Genomic DNA, 24,057 nt, shown 5'->3' on the forward strand with positions numbered 1-24,057 from the left:
CTCCCTCTGCATGTCTTTGTAGGGATAAAAGTAATTGCATTTAGAGCCTACTCAGATAATCCAGGATAATCTCCTATTTAAAGATTGTTTTTCTTGTGGTGCTTGTGATTGAATCCCAGGCGTGGTAAATGCCAAACATGTGCTCTACCACTGAACTGCATCCCCAGGCAACCTCCTCCAACCAATATAAGATAATACACATTCCAGAAATTATGATATGGGTCTCTGATCAGATGGGGATATTTTTAAACCTACCACAGTAGGCAGTGTTATATAATTTTACCTATTAAGTTAGAAGATTTCTAAAGTGCCTCCGTGTTCAGTTTCTCAGTGTTTGAGGACCATGCCAAAAAGTTCAGGGTACTACTGATAAGATGAATAATTCTAGTCCTCTACTTTTAACTTCAGGGAACTTTTACTTTTGTGGACAGTAGAGAACAGCATAAGTTGTTTGGTTTAGCTGTGTTTTAGGAAGATTCATGATGACATGTGGAATAGAGGAGCAAAAGGATAAGACAGGTGACTGCTTACAAATGAGTGAATGATGCTAAAGCCTCAAGGAATATTGTTGTTCTGGTGTTCAGATCAGCAAGTCAGAAAAATGTTAACATCCATCCCAGGGGAAGGAGTTTGGTGAAATTTGTCGGTTTTAACTGTTGGGTGACACATTTTTAGAGTCATGTAACTACTACCATAATCATGATAGAAGATTTCTATCACCCTAAAAAATTCCCTTGAACTAATTTGTAGTCAGTTCCATTCCTTGACCTCTGGCAACCACTGATCTGCTTTTTGTCCATATAGTTTGTTTACTCTTCAGTTTCAAATGGAATCATTTAGTATGTTGTCTATCTGGTTCCTCTCACTTAGCATATTGCTTTTGTTACATGTTTTTGCATGTATTAGTCTTTTCTTTTTTCTTGTTGAATAGTATTCTATTGTATGGATATACCACATTTTGTATCTATTTACCAGCAGGACATTTGGATTGTCTTCCAGTTTTTGTGAATAAAGCTTCATTGAACATTCAGATATAGGTTTTTGTGTGGACATATGTTTTATTTCTTTTAGATAAATACCTGGCAATGGAATGGTTGTCTTAAGGCAAGTATATGTTGGTATGTTGGTATGTTGTAGATGGACACAATACCTTTGTTTTATTTATTTTTATATGGTTTTGAGGATCAAACCCAGTGCCTCACTCATGCTAGGCAAGCACTCTATCATTGAGCCACAATTGCAGCCATAAGGCACGTATGTTTAACTTTAGAAGAAATTGTCAAACTGTTTTACAAAATGGCTATGCCTTTTGCATTACCTTGAACAATGTGTAAGGCTTCCAGTTCTCTTTATTTTATAGTATTTTAAAATTTTAGTCATACTGGTGAGTATCTCATTGTGCTTTTTAGTTTGCATTTTCTTTTGGTAAAGGGGATTGAACCCGGGTAGTCTACCATTGATTTACACTCTTAGCAAAAATTTTTTTTTTTTTTTTTGAGACAGGGTGTTGCCAAGTTGCAGAGGCTGGCCTCTAACTTGTGATCCTTTTGCCTCCACTTACTGAGTTGCTTGAATTATAAGCATGCACCTGGCTGCATTTTCTCAGTGACTAATGGTAGACATCTTTTCATATTCTTATTTGCCATGAAGTGCATTCACCAAAGATAAGTGTAGTTGCTTATTGAGTTGCAAAAGTTCTTAATATAATCTAGTTGTAAGTTTTGTTGGGTGCTTTTTTCTGTAGTGCCTTTTCATTTTCTTGTGTCTGGAAAAATAGCTTTTTTGTCCAATTTATCCTTTTTTTCCTCTATAATTCATTCTCTTTTGTATGGTTTAAGAAGTCTTGGCCTCATCTGAAGCCATTAAGTTTTTTTTTTTTTTTTCCTTATTTAGGAATATGAAAAGAGAACCAACAGAATGGGAGAAAATCTTTGCTAGCTACTCTTCTGACACAGGATTAATGTCTAGACTATATAAATATTCAAAAAACCAAATAACCCAGTTAATAAATGGGCAAATGAACCAAACAGACTCTTTTCAAAAGAAATACAAATTGCCAAAAAAAAAAATGAAAAAAATATCCAACATCATTAGTAATTAGGGAAATGCAAATTAAAACCACACTGAGATTTTCACACCAGTCAGAATGCAGTCATCAAGAATACAAAGCCAGATGCCATGGAACTAGCCTGTAATCCCAGCATTTTGGGAAGCTGAGGCAGGAGAATTGCAAATTCAAAGCTAGCCTCAGCAATTTAGCAAGGCCCTAAGCAACTTAGCAAGACCATCTCAAAAAATAAAAAGGACTGGGCACAGTGGCGCAAGCCTGTAATCCCAGTGATTCAGGAGGCTGAGGCGGGAGAATTGCAAGTTTAGGGCCAGCCTCAGCAACTTAGCCAGGGTCTAAGCAATTTAGCAAGACTCTGTCTCAAAATAAAAAGTAAAACAGACTGGGGATGTGGCTAAGTGGTTAGATGCCCCTGGGTTCAATACCTAGTACCAAATAATGATAATTAAAATAATAATTATAATAATAAAGTGCTAGAGAACTGGGGATGTGGCTCGGTGGTTAAAATGTCTCTGGGTTCAATATCTAATACCAAAAAAAAAATAAAATAAATACAAATAATAAGTACTGGAGAGGATGTGGAGAAAAAGGAATGCTTTTACACTGTTGGTGGGATTATAAATTAGTACTGTTAGTATGGAGGTTCGTCAAAAGACTAGGCATGGAACCACAATATGTCCCAGCTATACTACTCCTCAGTATTTATTCTAAAGAATTAAAGTCATCATACTGTAGTGATACTTCCATACCCATGTTTGTAGCAGCACAATAATGTGGAACCTGCTTATGTGTCCATCAGTGGATGACTGGGTAAAGAAAATGTAAGTATACACAACGGAGTTTTATTCAACCATTAAAAAAAAAAGAAATTATGTCATTTGCAGAAAAATGGATGGAACTTGAGACTATATGTTCAGTGAAATAAGCCAAACTCAGAAGGTCAAGGGTCATATGTAGTGTGGAAGCTAGAGAGGATAAAGGAAAAGAAAGATGTGTGTGTGTGTGTGTGTGTGTGCGCGCGCGTGCGACTGCGCACATGTGCGTGTGATTTCCTGAAAATCAAAGGAAAGGGACAAGCATGGGAAAAAGGGAAGGAGGGGAGAAATGCTGGGGAGTGATTGGCCAATTTATATTGTTATATTGTGTGCATGTATGAATCTGTAACAACAAATCCCATCGTTATGTACAGCTATAATGCACCAATAGAAAATGTAGAAACAATAATTTTTTTTTTCCTGTGTTTTGGTTTAGAAGTTCTGTAGTTTTGAACATTTCATTTAGACCTTGTGATTTTGGAATTACTTTTTGTATGTAGTAGGTTGTAAATTGAGTTTTTTTTTCTATGGAAATCCGATCATTTGTTTTTTGTTTTGGTACTGGTAAATGAACCCAGGAGTGCCTAACCACTGAGCCACATCCCCAGTCCTTTTTTGTATTTTATTTAGAGACAGGGTCTCACTGAATTGCTTAGGGCCTCGCTCAGTTGCTGAGGCTGGCTTTGAACTCATGATCCTCCAGCCTCAGCCTCCCAAACCACTGGGATTACAGTTGTGCACCACTCAAAGGCAGTTGAGTGGGTGATTTTATCTTTGTGATTAAGACTATTTAGTAGTGTAGTGTGAGTAGAAGCCAAATTTCAGATTAGGGAGGCAAGAAGTAGTGGCTAAAGAGAACTCTCGAGAGATTAGTGGAGAAGAAAAAGATGCAATCTTTTGAAGAATTGGACTAGGCAGTTTGCAGTGCAACATTGTGGAAGAGAAGTTTGTCCAGGGTAGGAAATTGTGAGCCTATGTAGAATAGCATGGAGATGAACCTGGAAAGGAGCACACCTTGAAGATTCAAGGGCTGTTTTAGTGGGTAGGGGACTGGTAAGAGGAAGTGGAACAATATAGGATGCTCGGCATTTGCTTCCTTTTTATTTGGTTTTAGACATCATTTTGATATATTAATTCTTTAAAACTCACCTAGAATAGAGGTTGGTAAACCATGGCCTCTCAGCCAGATCTGAACTGGGACTTGTTAACTTGTTTTTTGTAGTCGCAAACCAAGAATCAATTAATTGGTTAATTAATTAGTATATATAAAAATACATATATAAAATATATAATATATAATATATCTTATGTCATTATAATTATGATGTATTTATATGACATACATATTAACATATATTTAAAACATTTTAAGTGGTTGAAGAAAGATCAAAATAAAAACATCATAACATGAAAACAACAGAATTCATCTAAAAAATAAACAATTTTTTAAAAAAGGGACTGTGTTGGTGGCTCAGTGGTAGAGTGCTTGCCTAGCATGTGTGAGGCACTGTGTTCAATTCTCAGCACCACATTTACATAAAAGAATAAAATAAAGGTCTATCAACATCTAAAAAAATCTTTTAAAAAAAGAATAACAAAATTCAGTTTTTAGTATCTGTAAATGAAGTTTTTTGGAGAACACAGCCACATATTTATTTATGTTTTTGTGTTACAACAGTGGAGTTGAGTAGTGTCCCTGAGGCTATATGATCCACAGAGCATAAAATATTTATTCTCTGGCCCTTTACAGAAAAAGTTTTGCAACTCCTAACTTACAAAGAATATTATAATTGTTGGTTCATTTTCTGACTGTCCCATGTAACTTCCCAAGAGATGATTAATTTTTGTTTTCAGTAGACATTGGGCTCTATTATAGCCCAATTCTATTAATAATGAATGCACATTTTTTTTTTTGTCTTAAGCATCTTCAATTAATTCAAGACTAATAAAGTGTCAGAAAGGATGCTTATTAAAATTCCTAGCCCCATTCTGCACTGAAAAAAACAGATGGGTATTTTGGTGAAAGAAACATGATAAAATTTAAAGAAAGTTGCTTCAGTGATAGCATAGCTCTTCTGGTGAAACTGTAGGCTTTATCTATTATTTAAGTTTGTAGGCTTATTTTTTAAAAGGAAAGTTAGAAGAAAGAAGAAACCCCCGATGAACATTAGCTATGTAGTAGTAGCAGTGGCAAACCTTATTAAACCAGACATTTTTCTAAGTAATATACTTTTTTTCTTTTGAATCTGAGTCTTGCTGTGTTGACCAGGCTGTTCTCAAACTTTTGGGATCAAATGATCCTTCTGCCTCACCTCTTGAGTAGCTGAGATTACAGATGCGCTGCTGTGCCCAGCTGGGTTGGGGTTCCTAAAGCTCAAAATGCTCAATTTGCTTAGAATATAGTGTGATTAAACCAAGTTTAGTGGGTTCAGTTTACTTTGCAGAAGAAAAATTTCTTATCCATAGGCACAAGTTACTTACACGGGGATGCCTGTAATTCCAGCTACTTAGGAGGTTGAGGCAGAAGGATCACAAGTTCCATGCCAGCCAGAGTAGCTTAGCAAGACCCTGTCTCAAAATGAAAAAGGTTGGGAATGTAGTAGTAGTATGCCACTAGGTTTAGTTTCCAGTACCACCTCCCAACACTCCCAAAAAACACCTCAAAATGAAAAAACAACAACTTGGAAGCGGTCTCTCTGAAGTTGAGATGTAATTCTTCAACCCCTAGGTTGAACTAGCCACATGAGGTATATCCTGTGGTCATCCTTTTTCTGTTGATTTACAAGAGGCAGGTGAGTGGCAGGCTTGTCAGTGAATTCTTGGAAGACTAGGATTAACTTCGGCTTATTTTTGTTTTTGCTGCTGTTATTATTATTTTTATTATTATTTTGGGTACTAGGATTTGAACCACTAGGGCTATTTTAGTGACATCCCCAGCCCTTTTTATTTTTTATTTTGAGACAGGTCTTGCTAAGTTATTAGCACTTGTAAGTCTCCTGCCTCAGCTTCCCAAGTCCCTGGAATTACAGACCTGCACCAGCAAACCTTGCCAGGGTTTATAATTATTTGTATTTCTCAGAAAGAATGTATAGTGTTTATGTATTATGTCTGTTTGACAAAATCTATTGACTCATACTGGTTTACAAAGAGGATCTGACCCAGTAAGTAAAGAACTGAAGTGCTGTTCTTAACATTTTGTGGGTCCACTATGCTACAAACAGATTTTTAAAAAATCTTTTGAAGAAAAACTCTGGGATGTTTTCTTTGCACAAGCTTAAGCCAGATGGTTCTCTTCACACTCCAGTTGTATCCCTTGTCAGAGAGCCTTCAGATTTTACTGAATTGGCTTACATAATTGCCCATCTTCACTATGACCCTGTAACTTGGTGAAAACATATGCTAAGATGATTTCTTTTACCTTGACAGTGGTACTTCATAGGTGCTGAATTTTTTGATTAATGACTAGATGATGCACCTATCTTCTTGAGATAAAACTCTCTGGACAAATCAGTGAATAAAAGAAAAAAAGAAACAAAAAAACCAAACATGTTATGCACTTGGTGTTCTGTCTAAATGATGATATTCCCAGGGCAGTCTGTGTGTCACTTGGCAAAAAATAAATTTTGTTTTCTCTCTTTCTGCCCCTCAGTCCTGCTCCCTGCACTATTGTCAATCCACTCTTTTTGCTTGTTTTTACCCTGTTTACCTCTAAGTAATGATTCTTTTACTGCTATTTCTAGATTGTTCAACTGTAGATGTTTTCAGACTTTTTATTATGGTTATCTAGGAGTTGCTTCTTAGAGGGCTTTTCTGTTTGTTTTTGTTTTGGCAATACTGGAGATTGAACCTAAGATGCTCTACCTCTGAGTAACATCCCCAAGTCCATTTTATTTTTAAATTTGAGACAGGGTCTCACTAAGGTGCTAAGGCTGACCTTTGTTTTGTGATCCTCCTTCCTCAACTTCCCCAGTCATCACTCCTGGCTTGAGAAGTTTTTTAAAGGGCAACCTAACTTGTACCTCTTCCAAGTAGATAAAGGTGATGCTTTTTAAAGCATGTTGGGCTTTACACCTTTTGATTCTGTAATTGCCAATTCAGACTTTATAAGAGATGATGGAGTTATTTAAAGTTGCTCATTCATTATTTAGCAGTACTTTTCATTTGCTTTTACTTTTGTTCGTAACTTCATACTTCTGTTAATGCCCTATTTTTCATGGCTTTAATTGGTCAGTCTTAGTTCCTTGAATTTCATTTTACTTTTTTTCATTACTCAAAAAAGATTGTGAACTAATAGTTTACAATTTTGAGTGCATGTGCCAATCACAGTAGTCTTCGTTTAATTCTCATAACAAAGTTGAGATCTAGATTTTCCTCTTATGTTACAGGTAAAGAAAATGAAGCTCAGAGAGATGAACCATGGTCTCATAGCTAGTTACTAAAGAATTTGGATCCCCATCAGTTTGACTCCAGAACTGTATACAGGTGTATCAGTGTTTGGTTTTAACTTTGTAATAGAAACAAAATACATACAGAAAAGCACAGATTCTAAATATAGAGCTCAGTGAATTGTCAAAGTGAAATATGTACATACCACTAAGTAAAAATTTAAAAATATGTTACCAGCATCCTAGAGGGCACTCTTTGGTACCCTGTTAGCACATCCCTGTCATTCCTCACATATACTATTTTCATGACTTCTGACACCCATAGATTCACTTTGCTACAAGTGATTTTGGCAGAGTTTTTGAAAGGAAAGTTTTTCCTTTTTTGTCTTTTGATGTTAAGGATCTAACCTAAAGCCTTGTGCGTGCTAGGCAAGAACTCCCATGGAGCTATATTCCCAAACCCCTTGAAAAGAATTTGTTAGTCTTAAGTGTATGTCCTTTCTCATACCCTGTAACCATACTTAGGAATTCATTGCTAGTTTCTTTTTAAAGAGACTGAGCACCCCCATTTTCTTTCTTTTATTTATTTGGTATTGAGGCTTGAACTCAGGGGCATTCAACACTGAGCCACATCCCCAGCCCTTTTTTGTATTTTATTTAGAGACAGGGTCTCACTGAGTTTCTTAGGGCCTTGCTTACTAAATTGCTGAGGCTGACTTTGAACCCTTAGTCTTCCTAGTGCCTAGCCTCCTACGCCACTGGGATTACAGGCTTGTGCCACCAAGCCCGGCTCTATTTCTTTCTTTCCAGAAAATGAGTATAAGTCTCATAAATTTACTGCTCTGCTCATGTTTCACATTCAAGGTGAACAGTTGCAGTTTCTTGGCCCTTTAGTTTGAGTCACTGTGAACTCTGTAAAACTAAAGACCTGTGTAAATTTGTCACACTAGATTAAAAGCTCAGAGCTGAGTCTATCCAAGAGGTTTGGTGTAATTAAATACAACTTGCTGAGATTTAAAAAATTTAGTAGTATTGAAACCAGAGTTTTGAGATGAAACTCGAGTCACTGCTTCTGATGGCATCTGGGGTCTGCACAAACTGCAGGCCTCTGCAGCTGAGAAATATTACAGGTCTTAATGACGGGCTATAACCTCTAATGTTGCAGCAAACCCCAGCAGCTAACCTTCAATTTATTCTTTCTGGGTTTTTGCCTCATGAATCTGAAGAACGAACTTCACAGACCAGGATGAGTATGTAAGAGTAGGATTTATTTAAGAATAGAAACAGGAATAGAACTCTTACAGTGCAAAAGGGGGCCCCAATACCAGGTTTTCCCTATCCATGAGTGCTAGTCTAGGAGTTTATTGCTATTGGTCAAAATTTACGCTAATTAGGGTTTGTAATTGTGCTAATACTAGTGGTCAGTTCTTCAGTCTCAGCTTTGATTCACATCTGCCCCACTTCATTTTCTCATGGCAGATCAGGAAGCGGGAGGCTGACATTGATTGATTGTGCATGCTCACAATCATTGTGGGTGTCTGGAGCTGTAATGCTGCCTGGAATGCACTTTTGCAGCAGCCATCTGGACTCTGCATGCTGGATTGCCGTGAAGTGACAGGGTCAGCTTTCCCCGGCTCACCTCAAGGCTGGCCTGCTGTGCTTCACCTCCATGGGCTGCAACTCCGCCACTACACCACCACTTGTTGGCAGGGAGCCGTAGGCTGGCTGTGGCTGTGGGGTTTGGCAGCTGGGGATCCATGTCAATATCGTTTTAAACATTACTACTTTCCTTTAGCCAGCATTTTTTTTTTTTTTTTTAAATCTTTATGGTGCTGGGGATTGAACCCATAAAACTTCATGGTGCAGGGTCTTGTGCTTGCAGTGCAAGCACTCTACCAACTGAACTGTATCCCCAGGCCCTAGCCAGCATTTTTAAAGTAGTGTTTTGTTTGTTTTTGTGGTGCTAGGGATCCAACTCAGGGTATCATGCTTGCTAGGATTCTGCCATTTTGCTACATCCCCAGCCCAAAGCAATGTTTATTTTAAATATTAGTAGAGCAGTTGTGTTGTACACTTGTAATCCCAGTTGCTCTGAAGGACCCCAAGTTCGAGGTTAGCCTCAGCAACTTTGAGACCCTTTTTCAAAATGAATCATAGAAAGGGGCTAGATGTAGTTCAGTGATAAGAGTTCCCCTGAGCTCAGTCACCAGGTTTTTGTTGTTGTTGTTATTTTTGTTTTTTTTTTTAAAGTAGGACCAAATAATTGCACAATTTTGAAAATAGGAATTCTCTTTTTATATGTAATTTATGAGCACAGTGATCTGTGCAGATATCCCTCCTGGAAGTGCTTTTCAAACTTATTTTCCTAAGAATATTGTTTTATACCTGAGACTGAGCATCCAATTTATTATTATCTTCTTGTTACCAGGGAATTAATCCAGGGGTCTTAACCACTGAGCCACATCTACAGCCCTTTTTACTTTTTTATTTTAAGACAGGATCTCACTAAGTTGCTTAGGGTCTCCCTAAGTTGCTGAGTCTGGCTTTGAATTGCAGTCCTCCTGCCTTAGCCTTCAGAGCTGCTGGGATTATAAGTGTGCCACTGTACCTGGCTTGACAACCAGTTTTTCTTCCTTGTTAACTCCAAGCATTTATTTAATGTGGATCCTATAGAAGAGGAGAAAATATTTCCTACTATATGTATGAAGAAGATAGTTTATTGTATTTAAATAAATTTCTCTTTTTTTTATTGTATACAAATGGGATACATGTTGTTTCTCTATTTGTACATAGAGTCAAGGCATACCATTTGTGTAATCATACGTTTACATAGGGCAATGATTTTTTTTTTTCTTTCCCCCCACCCCTCCCACCCCTCTTTTCCCTCTATACAGTCCTTCTTTCCTTCATTCTTACCGCTCTCCTTATCCCTAACCCTAAACCTAACCCTAAACCTAATGCTAACCCCTCCCACTCCCCATTATATGTCCTCATCCGCTTATCAGCGAGATCATTCGTCCTTTAGTTTTTTGAGATTGGCTTATCTCACTTAGCATGATATTCTCCAATTTCGTCCATTTGCCTACAAATACCATAATTTTATCATTCTTCATTGTGGAGTAATATTCCATTATATATATGTGCCACAGTTTCTTTATCCATTCATCAACTGAAGGGCATCTAGGTTGGTTCCACAATCTGGCTATGGTGAATTGAGCAGCAATGAACATTGATGTGGCTGTATCTCTGTAGTATGCTGATTTTAAGTCCTTTGGGTATAGGCCAAGGAGTGGGATAGCTGGGTCAAATGGTGTTTCCATTCCAGGCTTTCTGAGGAATCTCCACACTGCTTTCCAGAGTGGCTGCACTAATTTGCAACCCCACCAGCAATGTATGAGTGTTCCTTTTTCACCACATCCTCGCCAACACCTTTTGTTGCTTGTATTCTTGATAATCGCCATTCTAATTGGGGTGAGATGAAATCTTAGGGTAGTTTTGATTTGCATTTCCCTTATTACTAGGGATGTTTTTTTTCATATATCTGTTGATTACTTGTACATCTTCTTCTGTGAAGTGTCTGTTCATTTCCTTAGCCCATTTGTTGATTGGGTTATTTGTATTCTTGGTAGGCTTTTGATGACTTCTTCTATTTCATTACTTGAAATTGGTCTATTTAAATTGTGTATGTCCTCCTTGTTCAGTTTCATATGTCTCTAGAAACCTGTTGATGTCTTCGAAATTTTCTATTTTGTTGGAGTATAGATTTTCAAAATAGCTTCTAATTATGTTTTGTATTTCAGTCGTGTCTGTTGTGATATTTCCTTGTTCATTCCGAATTTTAGTGATTTGGGTTTTCTCTCCTCTTCTCTTTGTTAGTGTGGCTAAAGGTTTATCAATTTTGTTTATTTTTTCGAAGAACCAACTATTTATTTTGTCAATTTTTTGTATTGTTTCTTTTGTTTCAATTTCGTTGATTTCAGCTCTGAGTTTGACTATTTCCTGTCTTCTACTACTTTTGGTGTTGGTCTGTTCTTCTTTTTCTAGGGCTTTGAGCTGTAGTGTTAGGTCGTTTATTTTTTGAGTTTTACTTCTTTTATTAAATGCGCTCCATGAAATAAATCTTCCTCTAAGTACTGCTTTCATAGTGTCCCAGAGATTTTGATATGATGTTTCTTTGTTCTCATTTACCTCTAAGAATTTTTAAATTTCCTTCCTAATATCTTCTGTTATCCATTCATCATATAATAGCATATTGTTTAATCTCCAGGTGTTGGAGTAATTTCTGTTTTTTACTCTTTCATTTATTTCTAACTTCAATCCATTATGATCTGATAGAATACAAGGTAGTGTATCTTCTTGTATTTGCTTAGCTTTGTGGCATAATATATGGTCTATTTTAGAGAAGGATCCATGTGCTGCTGAGAAGAAAGTGTATTCGCTCTTGGTTGGATGGTATATTCTATAAATGTCTGTTAAGTCTAAATTATTGATTGTGTTATTGAGATCTATGGTTTCTTTGTTCAATTTTTGTTTGGAAGTTCTGTCCAGTGGTGAGAGAGGCGTGTTAAAATCACCTAGTATTATTGTGTTACGGTCTATTTGGTTTCTAAAATTGAGAAGTATTTGTTTGACATACATGGATGAGCCACTGTTTGGGGCATAGATGTTTATGATTGTTATATCTTGCTGATTTATGCTTCCCTTAAGCAGCATGAAATGTCCTTCTTTATCCCTTCTGACTAACCTTGGCTTGAAGTCCACATTATCTGAAATGAGGATGGATACTCCAGCTTTTTTGCTGAGTCCATGTGCATGATATGTTTTTCCCCATCCTTTCACCTTTAGTCTATGGGTATCTCTTTCTATGAGGTGAGTCTCTTGCAGGCAACATATTGTTGGATCTTTCTTTTTAATCCAATCTGCCAGTCTATGTCTTTTGATTGATGAATTCAGGCCATTAACATTCAGAGTTATTATTGAGATATGATTTGTATTCCTGGTCATTTGGTTCATTTTTAAAATTTTATTTATTTATTTATTTATTTATTTTTTGACACACCTTGGTTCCTCCTTTATTTGACAATTCCTTTAGGATAATTCTTCCCTTTGCTGATTTGCTTCTTTGTTTTTTATCTCTTCCTCATGAAATATTTTGCTGAGAATGTTCTGTAATGCTGGCTTTCTTTTTGTAAATTCTTTTAGCTTTTGTTTATCATGGAAGGATTTTATTTCATCGTCAAATTTGAAGGTAAGTTTTGCTGGGTATAAGATTCTTGGTTGGCATCCATTTTCTTTCAGAGCTTGAAAAATGTTGTTCCAGGCCCTTCTAGCTTTTAGGGTCTGGATTGAACAATCTGCTGATATCCATATTGGTTTCCCCCTGAATGTAATTTGGTTCTTTTCTCTCACAAGCCTTTAAAATTCTGTCTTTATTTTGTATGTTCGGTATTTTCATTATAATGTGCCTTGGTGTGGGTCTGTTGTAATTTTGTGTATTTGGAGTCCTATAAGCCTCTTGAACTTGATTTTCCATTTCATTCTTCAGATTTGGGAAATTTTCTGATATTATTTCATTGAATAGATTGTTCATTCCTTTGGTTTGTTTCTCTGTGCCTTCCTCAATCCCAATAATTCTCAAATTTGGCCTTTTCATGATATCCCATAGTTCTTGGAGATTCTGTTCATGATTTCTTACCATCTTCTCTGTTTGTTCAACTTTGTTTTCGAGGTTAAATATTTTGTCTTCAATATCTGAGGTTCTGTCTTCCAGGTGTTCTATCCTATTGGTTATGCTTTCTATGGAGTTCTTAATTTGGTTTATTGTTTCCTTCATTTCAAGGATTTCTGTTTGTTTTTTTTTCAATATCTCTAACTCTTTATTGAAATGATCTTTTGCTTCCTGTATTTGCTCTTTTAACTGTCAGTTGGTGTTATCATTCAATGCCTGCATTTGCTCTTTCATCTCATCATTCAATGCCTGCATTTGCTCTTTCATCTCATCATTTAATGCCTGCATTTGCTCTTTCATCTCATCGTTTGCTTCCCTGATCATTTTAATTATGTACATTCTGAACTCCCTTTCTGTCATTTCTTCTGCCATGCTGTCGTTGCCCAGACTGGTCTTGAACTTGTGATTCTCCTTCCTCAACCTCCCAAATTGCTGGGATTATAGGCATGCAGCATCACACCCAACTTTGTGTGGGTTTTGAGCCATGTTTTTCTTGTTTTCATGTTTATAAAGAATCAGCTATTGAGGAGGAGTTGGGAGAGGGTTGATGTTGAAGAAAGGAAAGGAATTCTCTTTTAAAACTGGGTTTTATTTGTTCAACTTAATTGATTATAAATTTAGTGAGCACCTGTGTGTCAGGCTCTGTGTTAGACTCTGAGATGAAGCATGAATCCTTTCACCTTGAAGGAGGTCAGATATGATAACAGAACCTGAGTTAACGTCATAGGAAATGGGAATATAGAAGACAGGAAAGATTCTCTGCACTGTGTAAGTGGGAAAGTCAGTAGTTTTTTGCTGGGTGAGTGTTAGATGTGAGTGAGTAGGAGACATCTAAGATTATTCCCACATAACATTTTTGGGTAATGAGGATGGACTTCAGTGTGATTTATTAGTATAGGAACCATAGAGAGAAGTACAACTTTGCTTCAAGTTTTGATTTGAGCATAGCAGGTTAGAGGTTTCTGTGGGCCACTGGAATGTTGGGCATTTGAATAGATAAATCAAAGAAGAGCAATCTGAACTAGGCAGGTAGATCTTTGTATCATTGGTACCTAAATTGTGGTATCAGCACAGACTGGAGATCTGGTTGAGCCTGCCTTAGAAGAATATATATTTGAGAAGAGGGCTAACTATAGAACCCTGGGGAGCATCAATGGCCATGTTTGTAGGTTATAGGGATATATTTGAAACAGAACCAGGATCAGAGAGAGCATGGCGTTGTACTTGCTGAAATAAGAAGAAAAGAGGTATCAACAACAGTGTCATCTGCTGTGTCATAAAAGGTTTAGGAAGAGAACCACTGGCAAGAGTGTATTGGATTTGTCAAAAGGTCATTGGTGAGAAGAGTTTCAAGGTTGGGTGGGGACAAAATGAGGGAATGGCAGGTGAATAACTAGGAAGGAAACGGTGTGTAGTAGTTAGAGATGGAAGGTTGGAGGTTGTTCAGATGTGGTATGGAAGAAGGGTTTTGCTTTAATAAGGACTTGAACAGGTTTGTGACTGATGAGAAGCATCCATTGAAGGAAAGATCAAGTTGCTGGAGAAGGGGTGGTTGATGATAAAGCAAAGATCCTGAGGACAAGGAGAAAGGAATGGGATTTAGAGCATAGATAGAGGGATTATACCTGGATAGGATGGTTGTGCTTTTGCTGAAAAACATGGGATAAATGGAATAGTTGCTGGTATGGTGTGTGTTGTTGGCAGTAACTCCATTTTTTTGAAGGACATTGACTGAGGAGGAGGCAGGTTAGATGGGAGAAGGGTGTGAGGGCAGTATCAAGATTTGGAATATCCGTGGTGGGAAAACCAAGGCCCAGAGGATAACTGTAACATCACTGTGGTTTCATAGTTAGAGGTCTTGATTTATAGAGGTACCAGTTTGCACAGTTGCATGAATTCCCAATCCTGTGCCCTACCAAAACTCCAGAGCCAGGTAAAGCAGGAGAGAAATTTCATACTTCCCTAGAGCACCCTTCCCTGACCTCCTAAATTAAATGTATTTCTAGGATATTGTCACTGCTTTTTCTTTCTGGCAATCTAAGTTAGAACTGTAGTTTTATTTTTGATTGTTTTAGTTGTTCTAAATGAAAATAACCATGACACATGGGAGGCATCTTTGGGAACAGTGGTCTCTAGACTGTTATGTCGCTTCTTAACAGGAGGCCGGAAGCTGATGACTCCCTTCAGAAGTCTTATCTGTATAGAACTTTCCCAGCAGAGATCCTCATCCCTTTCCTCCTCTGCCCTGAAACCTTCGCACTGAAGGATAAGACCTAGATTTAAAACTGGACACCAGGGCTGGGAATATAGCTCAGTTGGTAGAGTGCTTGTCTTGCAAGCACAAGGCCCTGGTTTCAATCCCCAGGACCACAAAAAACAAACAAAAAAACAAACAAACAAAAAACAACAACTGGGCACCAGCAGGACATTCCAAAATTTGGGGCAGATTTGGGTTCCTAAGATGTACAAACTCTTGTACCAGTGGTAATTAGCCCCATGAGAAACTCAGCTGTAGAAAGCTGGCCTTTCCAGAGATCTTGATAGAGGAGGGCTAGTGAGAAGGTGGAGCACAAATAGCCCCAGTGTTTGGGTTACCATGGAAACCGGAGTGTGTGAGGCCACAGCCAGAGCCAAAGAGCCATTGAGTTTGCCCCTTACATATTTAGGGACCAGCAGAACCTGCTGGGGAAAACATTTCCTTAACCCTAGCAAGGGTTATTTTTGCACTATATGAACCTGTTCAACAACCAAAGCAAGGTTTCTTAAGAGAAAGTTTCACCATTTTTTATTCATTTTTATTTTATATATATATATATATACACACACACACACACACACACATATGTACATGTAATTGTAAAGAAACATTGTATGCATTGTCTTTCTTTTCTATTCATGTAATATTCTGAAATTAAATTTCTTTTATTTCATTAAAAAAAATAAATAAAAATAAAAATCATTTGAGTTATTTCCCCCAGTAATAAAAGTGCAGATATATCTGATTTTGCTTACCATTGCAGAGTGTCAGGCACCCAGTAGTCACAGAGTAAATAGTTTTATGAATCAGATACAGTGATTCTCAATCTTTTTTTCTGTGCCAACACAACTCTGGAATATGAACATATTTGGACCATTATGGACTGCCTCAGTCCTCACCTGAAGAAGGAGAGTGTCAGGTAGTGCAGGGTGGTGGTTGCTAAGTCATAGCCCTTGGAATACAAATGCCTGTGCTCATTCGCAAGCCCTGCTTCTCACAAGATTTCTGACCTTGGGCAAATTTGTAGTTTCCCTGTGCCTCAGTGTCCTTTCAGTAAAGTGTTACTGGTAATGATGCCTACATCATAGGGTTGTCATGAAGATTACATGACAGAATTCATGTAAAGCTTTTAGAAGACCATGTGACATGTAAAGGTTAGTTATTACTATTACTGGTTTGAAAAAATCTCCTAGGTGATTTTGATAGCCTTCTTTTTTTGAGATGCCTGACTTTATGATAAGGAATTTGCAGGGCTGGTCCTGCAAATTTGTATATGTCTGGTGATCTTCTTGGCCCAGAGACCAGCATTTAGAAACAGAGCCATTCCTGATCCTGTAGGACTATTACCAGGAAATAAAATTGTCATGTGACTCATCATTTTTTTGGCTTCCCATCTGTGGAATGAGGGAGTATTGAATGCTGTCTGCTTTATACCTGCACTGTAAATTTGCTTCTTTGTTTCCTTTCCAGAGGAGGTGTCCAAGTTGGAGAAGCACTTGATGCTTCTCCGACAAGAGTATGTCAAGCTGCAGAAGAAATTGGCAGAGACAGAGAAGAGATGCACTCTTTTGGCTGCGCAAGCAAATAAGGAAAGCAGCAGTGAGTCCTTCATCAGCCGATTGCTAACAATAGTGGCAGACCTCTATGAGCAGGAGCAGTACAGGTAAGCTCCTGGATACAGAAGTGAGCCCTCTTGCTTTACTCCTGGGCCACATCACAACATACTGCAATATTTTATTTTCTTGCCAAATTCATTTCTCTCTAATTAGGATTATCAGCAAGTCTTTATTCTCTAGCATTTAAGTTCCTTGAAGCAAAATGTTTTTCTCTTCTTTATTGCTTCTGTCTAGCACAGAGTGTGGGAATCATGATAACTTTGCTAATGCAGACAGGAACTAGCTTACGTGTCTGGGAATTCAGAGGGGAGAGGTTAATATCTCTTGTGATAGTGAAAGGTGTCCTAGATCTAGTGGGCAATACAGTTTGCCTATTCATTTGTGGAGCCATACAGCCTATGTTAGAAGCTTAACTGGTGCTGGGTATGGTGTCACACACCTGTGATCCCAGCTAGACAGGAGGTCGAGGCAGGAAGATAGCCAATTTGAGACCAGCCTTTGCAACTTAGTGAGATGCTGTCTCCAAAAAAAAAAAAAAAAAAAAAAAAAAAGAAAGAAAGAAAGAAAAGAAAAATCCCAGCTGGCCATTTACTAGCTATGTGACCTCAGGTTATATGACATGTCAAGTTCTTAATCTGTAAGATTAGGTACTACTTACCTAAGGGTTATTGTGAGACTTCACTTAATAAATATATGTTAAGTACTTAGAAGAGCACATAGTAAGTGCCTAATTATCATTTCTTGTTATTAAATGAATTTTGAGATAGATGTTAAAGGATAAGTGGGATTCAGTAGATAAAGACAGTGATATTATAAGTAAGGGCAGTGACTAAGAAAAGGCTCAGAGAAAACATAGAAGGTTTAGAGGACAGTTTAGGGTATGTGGGAACCTACGAGGACAACAGTGGATGCTCAGGTGAGGAGTTTGGAGTTGATTCTCCAGGAAGTACAGTAGAGTGTATTTGAGTTTGAGTATTCTCATAATCCAAGTGATATTTAGGAAGATAAACCTGGTCAGGTCATATAGGTGAAATTGTAGAGATAAGAGCAGAGAGAACACTTGTGATGTTGCACATGGTACAGATCAGAAATGATGGAGGACCAAACTGAGTTAGTGGATATGGAAAAGAGACGTGAATGTACAGAGAAGAAAGGTTTTTTGCCCTAAGGGACATAGATGATTGGACTAGGTAAGACTTGGTAAAATTCCAAATAAATTATAACACTTAAAATGGATCAAAATGCCTAACTGCTACCTACCATCTTCATTATTTCTAAAAGAAAGAAAACTCTAATACCTCTCCTCCCCTCTAAAAAGAGTAGTTATATGCTCTGAGTAAAGGACAGTTTCACAAATTGAGTAGTGAAACAAACATAGTTTGTTATCTTTCCTTCTGCTTTTTTCCATAGACAAATGAAAACTGTTTTCTGCTGGCCCAAGGGAATCCAACATAAGTCTGTTATAGACATGTCTCTCCCATGCTTAAAGGCTCTTCCTTTAAGAAGATGGGAATGAGACTGGACAGATTTGTCTGGTCACTTTTTACATGCTCAGTTATAGTATGGTTTTATGATATCAGCGTGTCTCCCTTCAGCTTTTAAAACTTGCCTTTTCCCTAAAGAAGGTTGTTATTACCTATTATCTGTAATTGAGTAAGAGGTGGGGAATGGAACCTTCACAAAGGACTGAGCCCTTCAGAAGGGGGTAACTGAAACTGGGAAATCAATTTTTAAAGCAAGTATCTTTTTACCAAGATGTGAAAAACTACCTTTATCCCATAGCCTGCATTTCGTTGAAGAATTTATTATTTTTATGTGCATTTTGGTAACTTCAGTAACTGATATACACTTTTAAATTTTTTATGTTGAGAAATGTGGAAGAAACTGGTATATTTCTTTTATTTTAGTTTTCAAGAGAAGGCTTTTTTCTTCATAAGGTAGTTAAAATTGATGATTCTATGTTATTTTTTACTGTATTCAATATTTTACCATCCAAATCTGTATTTTTTTCTTATTGAAGTGTTTGTAAAATTGTATCTGCTCTCCAGAGATAACATCCTAGTTTTCATATTTTTAATTTACTTTTCTGCAGTGTTGGGGATCAAACCCAGGTTTTTCACATGCTGGACAGGGACTGTGCCCTTGGGCTATACCCCTAACTCTGATTTGTGTTTTTAGATATAATTAATGAAATCTTTATCTTTATTTCCCTTTGGTATGTCAGACTAAAAAAGATAGTAAAAAAAATGACCTGATATTCATGAATAGTGTTTTAGAAATATTCAATTTAGATTTTTTTTTTTTTTGTGGCTGTAAACTAATAGTTGAAACAGTACAGACAGTGAAAATTCATTTAAATTCTTAGGTTCTAATTTTTTTTTTTTTTTTTTAAATTGTACTGGGGAATGATCCCAAAGGTGCTATATCCTCAGACCTTTTTTAGGTTTTTTTATTTATTTTTATTTTTATTTTTGGTGCTGGGGATTGAACCTAGGACCTTTTACAAGGCAAGCATTCTACCGACTGAGCTATCTCCCCAGCTCCTAGGTTTTTTATTTTGAGACAGGGTCTCATTAAGTTGCTTAGGCTGGCTTTAAACTTGTGATCCTCCTGCCTCAGCCTCCTAAGGTCGCTGGGATTATAGGCACGTGCCACCATACCCAGCTTGTTCTAATTCTGTTTTTCGGGGGTTTCTTTTGGTGCCAGGGATTGGACCCAGGGGCACTTCACCACTAAACCACATCTCCAGCCCTTTTAAAAATATTTTATTTAGAAGACGGGGTCTGACTGAGCTGCTAATAAGTGCCTTGCTAAGTTGCTAAGACTAGCTTTGAATTCCCAGCAGGCATGAAGCCCTGGGTTCAATTCCTAGTACCACTAAAAAAAAGAGAAGAAGAAACAATGTTCCTTTAATCTCCTTTTATGTTGATGAGTTAATTCATGTAATAGCTTCTTTTTCTCTCCCCCATGTAATAGTTTTTGTCTGTTTAATTTCTAAAGGCTTTTCAACCTAATAAATAATTTTAAAGGGTTATATGAAAATAAAAAGGAACATATAAATACAAACAGGATGACATTAATGAATGGCTGCATTGCTGCCAACATGGCCATATGGCACATGCTCATGGCAGCCCAGTGGGTCATCATTTTTACCTGCCCAGATGTATTTCTCCCTTAGCATTGACATTTCAGAGATAAGTGTAAATATCTATTTGGGAAGCCATAATGGTATGTCATAAATATGGAAACATTTAAAAAAAATTTCTTCCCATCTCATTTCTTTATAAATCATTGATTAATAAATGACCATTATTAGGTCTAAATGTTTCTGCTGATAACAGGTGTTGGTTTCCGTATTCTTGACTGATTTGGCAAAGTTAGTTTGTTCATAGTTTTTCTGCTTAACTAACTTACTTGAGCATTAATATAGAGCACAGCAGCACCATAATCTCAGAGTAGTCATCATAGGGTTTAAGCTTTCCATCTTTCTCTCCATGATGGTTTATCTTAATCTGTTCTGAAAAAATTATATATGAATTTTAATAATTATCCTACTTAACTTGTAGGAATTACATTTAAAAGCACAGCATACCATGTGAATTAAAGATAGCAGTCAGAAAACATTTCCAACAACATTGTAAACATGATCCATTAGATTCAGAGCTAGTATAGAAATAATATTGTTGTGTTTTTTTTTCTCTTTTGCAGATGCATGTTGATCAGTCAATATCCATGTATTTATTAGTTGTGAGTCCTGGTTATTTTTAGTTATGATGATATTTTTCTTTTTGTATCTGTGAATTTTTTCACCAGTGATCTGAAGATAAAGGTTGGAGGCAGGCACATCAGTGCCCACAAGTTTGTCCTGGCAGCCCGTAGTGACAGCTGGAGTTTGGCCAACTTGTCTTCCACTGAGGAACTGGACCTGTCAGGTGAGCCTCTGATCCATCAGGGTCACGAAATTGATAGCACAAGAACTCCTGGCAGAAAGTTATGTTGTGTCATTTTGAAATATTTGTGGTTAGTGGAAGCAAAATATTTTTCTCATCAATTGATGGAGACCAGAAACTACTTAAATAATTGGTGAATCTCAATTGGTGTAGATGCTTGTGTTTAGTCCCTAATAAAAATCTCAAATATTTGAGTATGTACAATGTCATTAGGATTTATGAAATAGGAATAGTATTTCATAAGCTCATTTCATATAGTGATAATGTCATAAACATAGACATATGTGCAGAAAAAAATTTCTTCCTGTGCTATAAGAAAGTCCTGTTTCAAAGTGGGTTAAAATTTTATAACTTCCAGGATACTTTTTCTGTTCTATAAGTACTTAACTCTAAGTAACAGTTACTCTAAAGAATAACAAAATTTTTTCTTCAAAATCAAAGGATATCATTAATCTTTAGAATTTTAATAGCTTTGGACCAGTCGTGTTCAGGAGGTAGAGTCAGGAGAATTTTGCATTTGAGTACAGGCTGTTCAACTTACCAAGACCCTGTCTTGGTCTGGGGTTACAACATTGTAGCTCAATGGTAGAGTGCTTGCCTAGCACATATGAGGCACTGGGTTTGATCACTATAATCTCAGTGATTTAGGGGACTGAGACAGAAGGTTCAAAGATTCAGGATCAGCCTCAGTACCTTAGGAGGCCCTACGCAACTAGGTGAGACCTTGTTTGAAACTAAAAAAATTTTCAAAAGGACTGGGGACTTAGCTCAGTTATAGAGTGCCCCTGGGTTCAATTCCCTGAACCAAAAAAAAAAAAATTTTTTTAATAGATTTGGGTAACTATGTGAGATGGTAGATAGATGATAGATGGTTAATTTGTTTCACTCTAGTAATCATATTATCTTTATATTTCATAACATAATGTTATATGCCTTAAATATACACAATAAAATTTGTTTTAAAAGAATATTAAGAGATACATTGGGGTACTTAATGTTTGTTTTAACTGTTGTTTAAAGATACACAAAAAGCAACGTTTTCATTTAATTCTGTTATTAATAGTTATGAGAATTATAATATGATGAGGAGAGTATCCAAGCATAAGTCCTTAAGATAGGACTTACTGGACTGGGGGTGTAGTGTAGTGGTGGAACACTTGCCTATTGTGTGAGGTCCTGGATTTAATTCTCAGCATAGCATAAACAAAAAAATAATCAACTAACCAAGAACATATTTGTGGAAGCAGTAAGTTGTATGAAATGCTTCTGAATTATGTCTTTATTCAGAAAGTTTACCACTTTATAAGGTTCTGTTTTCCATGAACCAAGAGAATTATAATATGTTTCCTGCGGTGTAGAGCTCATACTCTGTTGGGGAAAACAGGCAATTAACATATCAGGCCAGGACCATAAATACAGTGTTACAATTGCTAAAATATGTGATACAAAAGAGGCTTAATTGGACTGATAATTAAGACATCAGAAGTGGTTAACACCTGAGCAGTGTTGTAAAGGATAAGTAGGTATTTATCTCATGGATTTAGGGGAACAGATACTTCATGCTTCTTTACTGTGAATGAACTCTGAATCTTTGTGATAATTTCTTGGGTTTACCTTGAGGTTGAGTTGTAAATACATAAAGTACACAAATACACATACACAGCGTGTGCAAACATGCTTAAAACTAAAACATTGACTTGGTAAACAGTCTCTACGGAAGGGTACCAGTCCATGTGAATGTAATCTCAGAGCATAGTTTTTCTTCTTTAAAGGTGGAATCTTTTGAAGCCACATACTTCTGACTTCATATAGAGCAGACTGGAGGCAGGGTCTTGCTAAGTGGCTTAGGGCCTTGATAAATTGTTGAGGCTGGCTTTGAACTTGTGACTGTCCTGTCTCAACCTGAGCCACTGGGATTATAGGCATGTGCCACTGTGCATGGCATGAACAAATCTTAAAATCCATTAGATCTTGGGCAGTTCTTTGCATAACATGTAATAAGATCTTTTTTTTTTGGTAGTGGGGATAGATCCCAGGGATGCACTATCACTGAGTCCTATCCCCATTAGTTTTTTTATATATATTTTTATCTGTATATGGCACAATACCTTTATTTTCTTTATTTAGTGTAGTTTACTTTTGTTTTGTTTTCTTTATGTAGTATTGAGGATCAAACCCAGTGCCTCATGTGTGTTAGGCAAGTGGTCTACCACTGAGCCACAACCCCAGCCCCCATTTGTTTTTTCTTTTTGTTCTTGGTACCAGGGATTGAATTCAGGGGCATTCTACTGCTGAGCCTCATCTCCAGCCCTATTTTGTATTTCATTTAGAGGCAGGGTCTCATTGAGTTGCTTAGTGCAGTTTTCCTGAGCTGGCTTTGAACTCTTGATCTTCCTGCCTCAGTCTCCCCAGCTGCTAGGATTGCAGGTGTGTGCGAACCCACCCAGCTGTTTTTATTTTTTATTGAAACATGCTTTTGTTAAGTTGCTAGGCTGACCTCAAACTTGTGATTCTCCTGACTCAGTTACCTGAGTTGTGTGATTACAGGTGTTTGCCACTGTACCCATCTTGTAATAGGCTCTTAATTATATGAACATAGTTTACAAAGAATAGAAGATATAAAAAAATATGGAAAATAATGATCCTAATTGTTTTCAGGCCCAAGAAATTGGTGATATTCTACATTGCCAGTGACATTATAAAACCATTTGACAGTTTTAGAAAGTAATTGGGCAGCAGTGCTATGAAATATTTTTACTTTTTAAAATCTTATCTCAATTCTAGGATACTATCACAGGTAATTCAGACAGCTTTGATGTTAATTGTAATTCTACTTGTGATTGTGAAATATGAACTGCAACTAAAATTAATGAGTGAGAAAACAAAATGACTTTATTTATTTATGTTCTTATTAAAATATTTTTTATATTTACAGACTGCATTTTGATTCATTGTACACAAATGGGGTACAACTTTTCATTTCTGTGGTTGTACATTATGTAGATTCATACCATTCATGTAATCATACATATACATAGGGTAATACTGTTTCATTTTACTATCTTTCTATCCTCCACCCCCTTCCACCCCATTTTCCTCTACACCATCCAAAGTTCTTTCATTCTTCTCTTCCCCCTGCCACCCTCCCTCTTTATATATTGTCATGCATTTATCAGAGAAAACTTTCGGCCTTTGGTTTCTTGGGCTTGGCCTATTTCACTTAGCATGATATTTTCCA

At 36.9% G+C, this 24,057-nt stretch overlaps 1 protein-coding gene across 3 annotated transcripts in view; it reads left to right on the forward strand.

Annotated features, from left to right (window-relative positions):
* Positions 1–24,057, forward strand: part of Ankfy1 (ankyrin repeat and FYVE domain containing 1) — a 93,416-nt gene that overhangs the window by 7,173 nt on the left and 62,186 nt on the right. For all 3 annotated transcript variants that reach the window (XR_007107626.1, XM_047543263.1, XM_047543264.1), the window contains exons 2-3: positions 16,724–16,916; positions 20,683–20,801. Coding sequence is in view for 2 of the 3 variants with exons in the window: in XM_047543263.1 (XP_047399219.1) it covers positions 16,724–16,916; positions 20,683–20,801 (312 nt within the window). In the remaining variant the exon portion in view is untranslated. The remainder of the gene's footprint in view (positions 1–16,723; positions 16,917–20,682; positions 20,802–24,057) is intronic.

This window comes from Sciurus carolinensis, chromosome 3, assembly GCF_902686445.1.
Source record: "Sciurus carolinensis chromosome 3, mSciCar1.2, whole genome shotgun sequence".
NCBI lineage: Eukaryota > Metazoa > Chordata > Mammalia > Rodentia > Sciuridae > Sciurus > Sciurus carolinensis.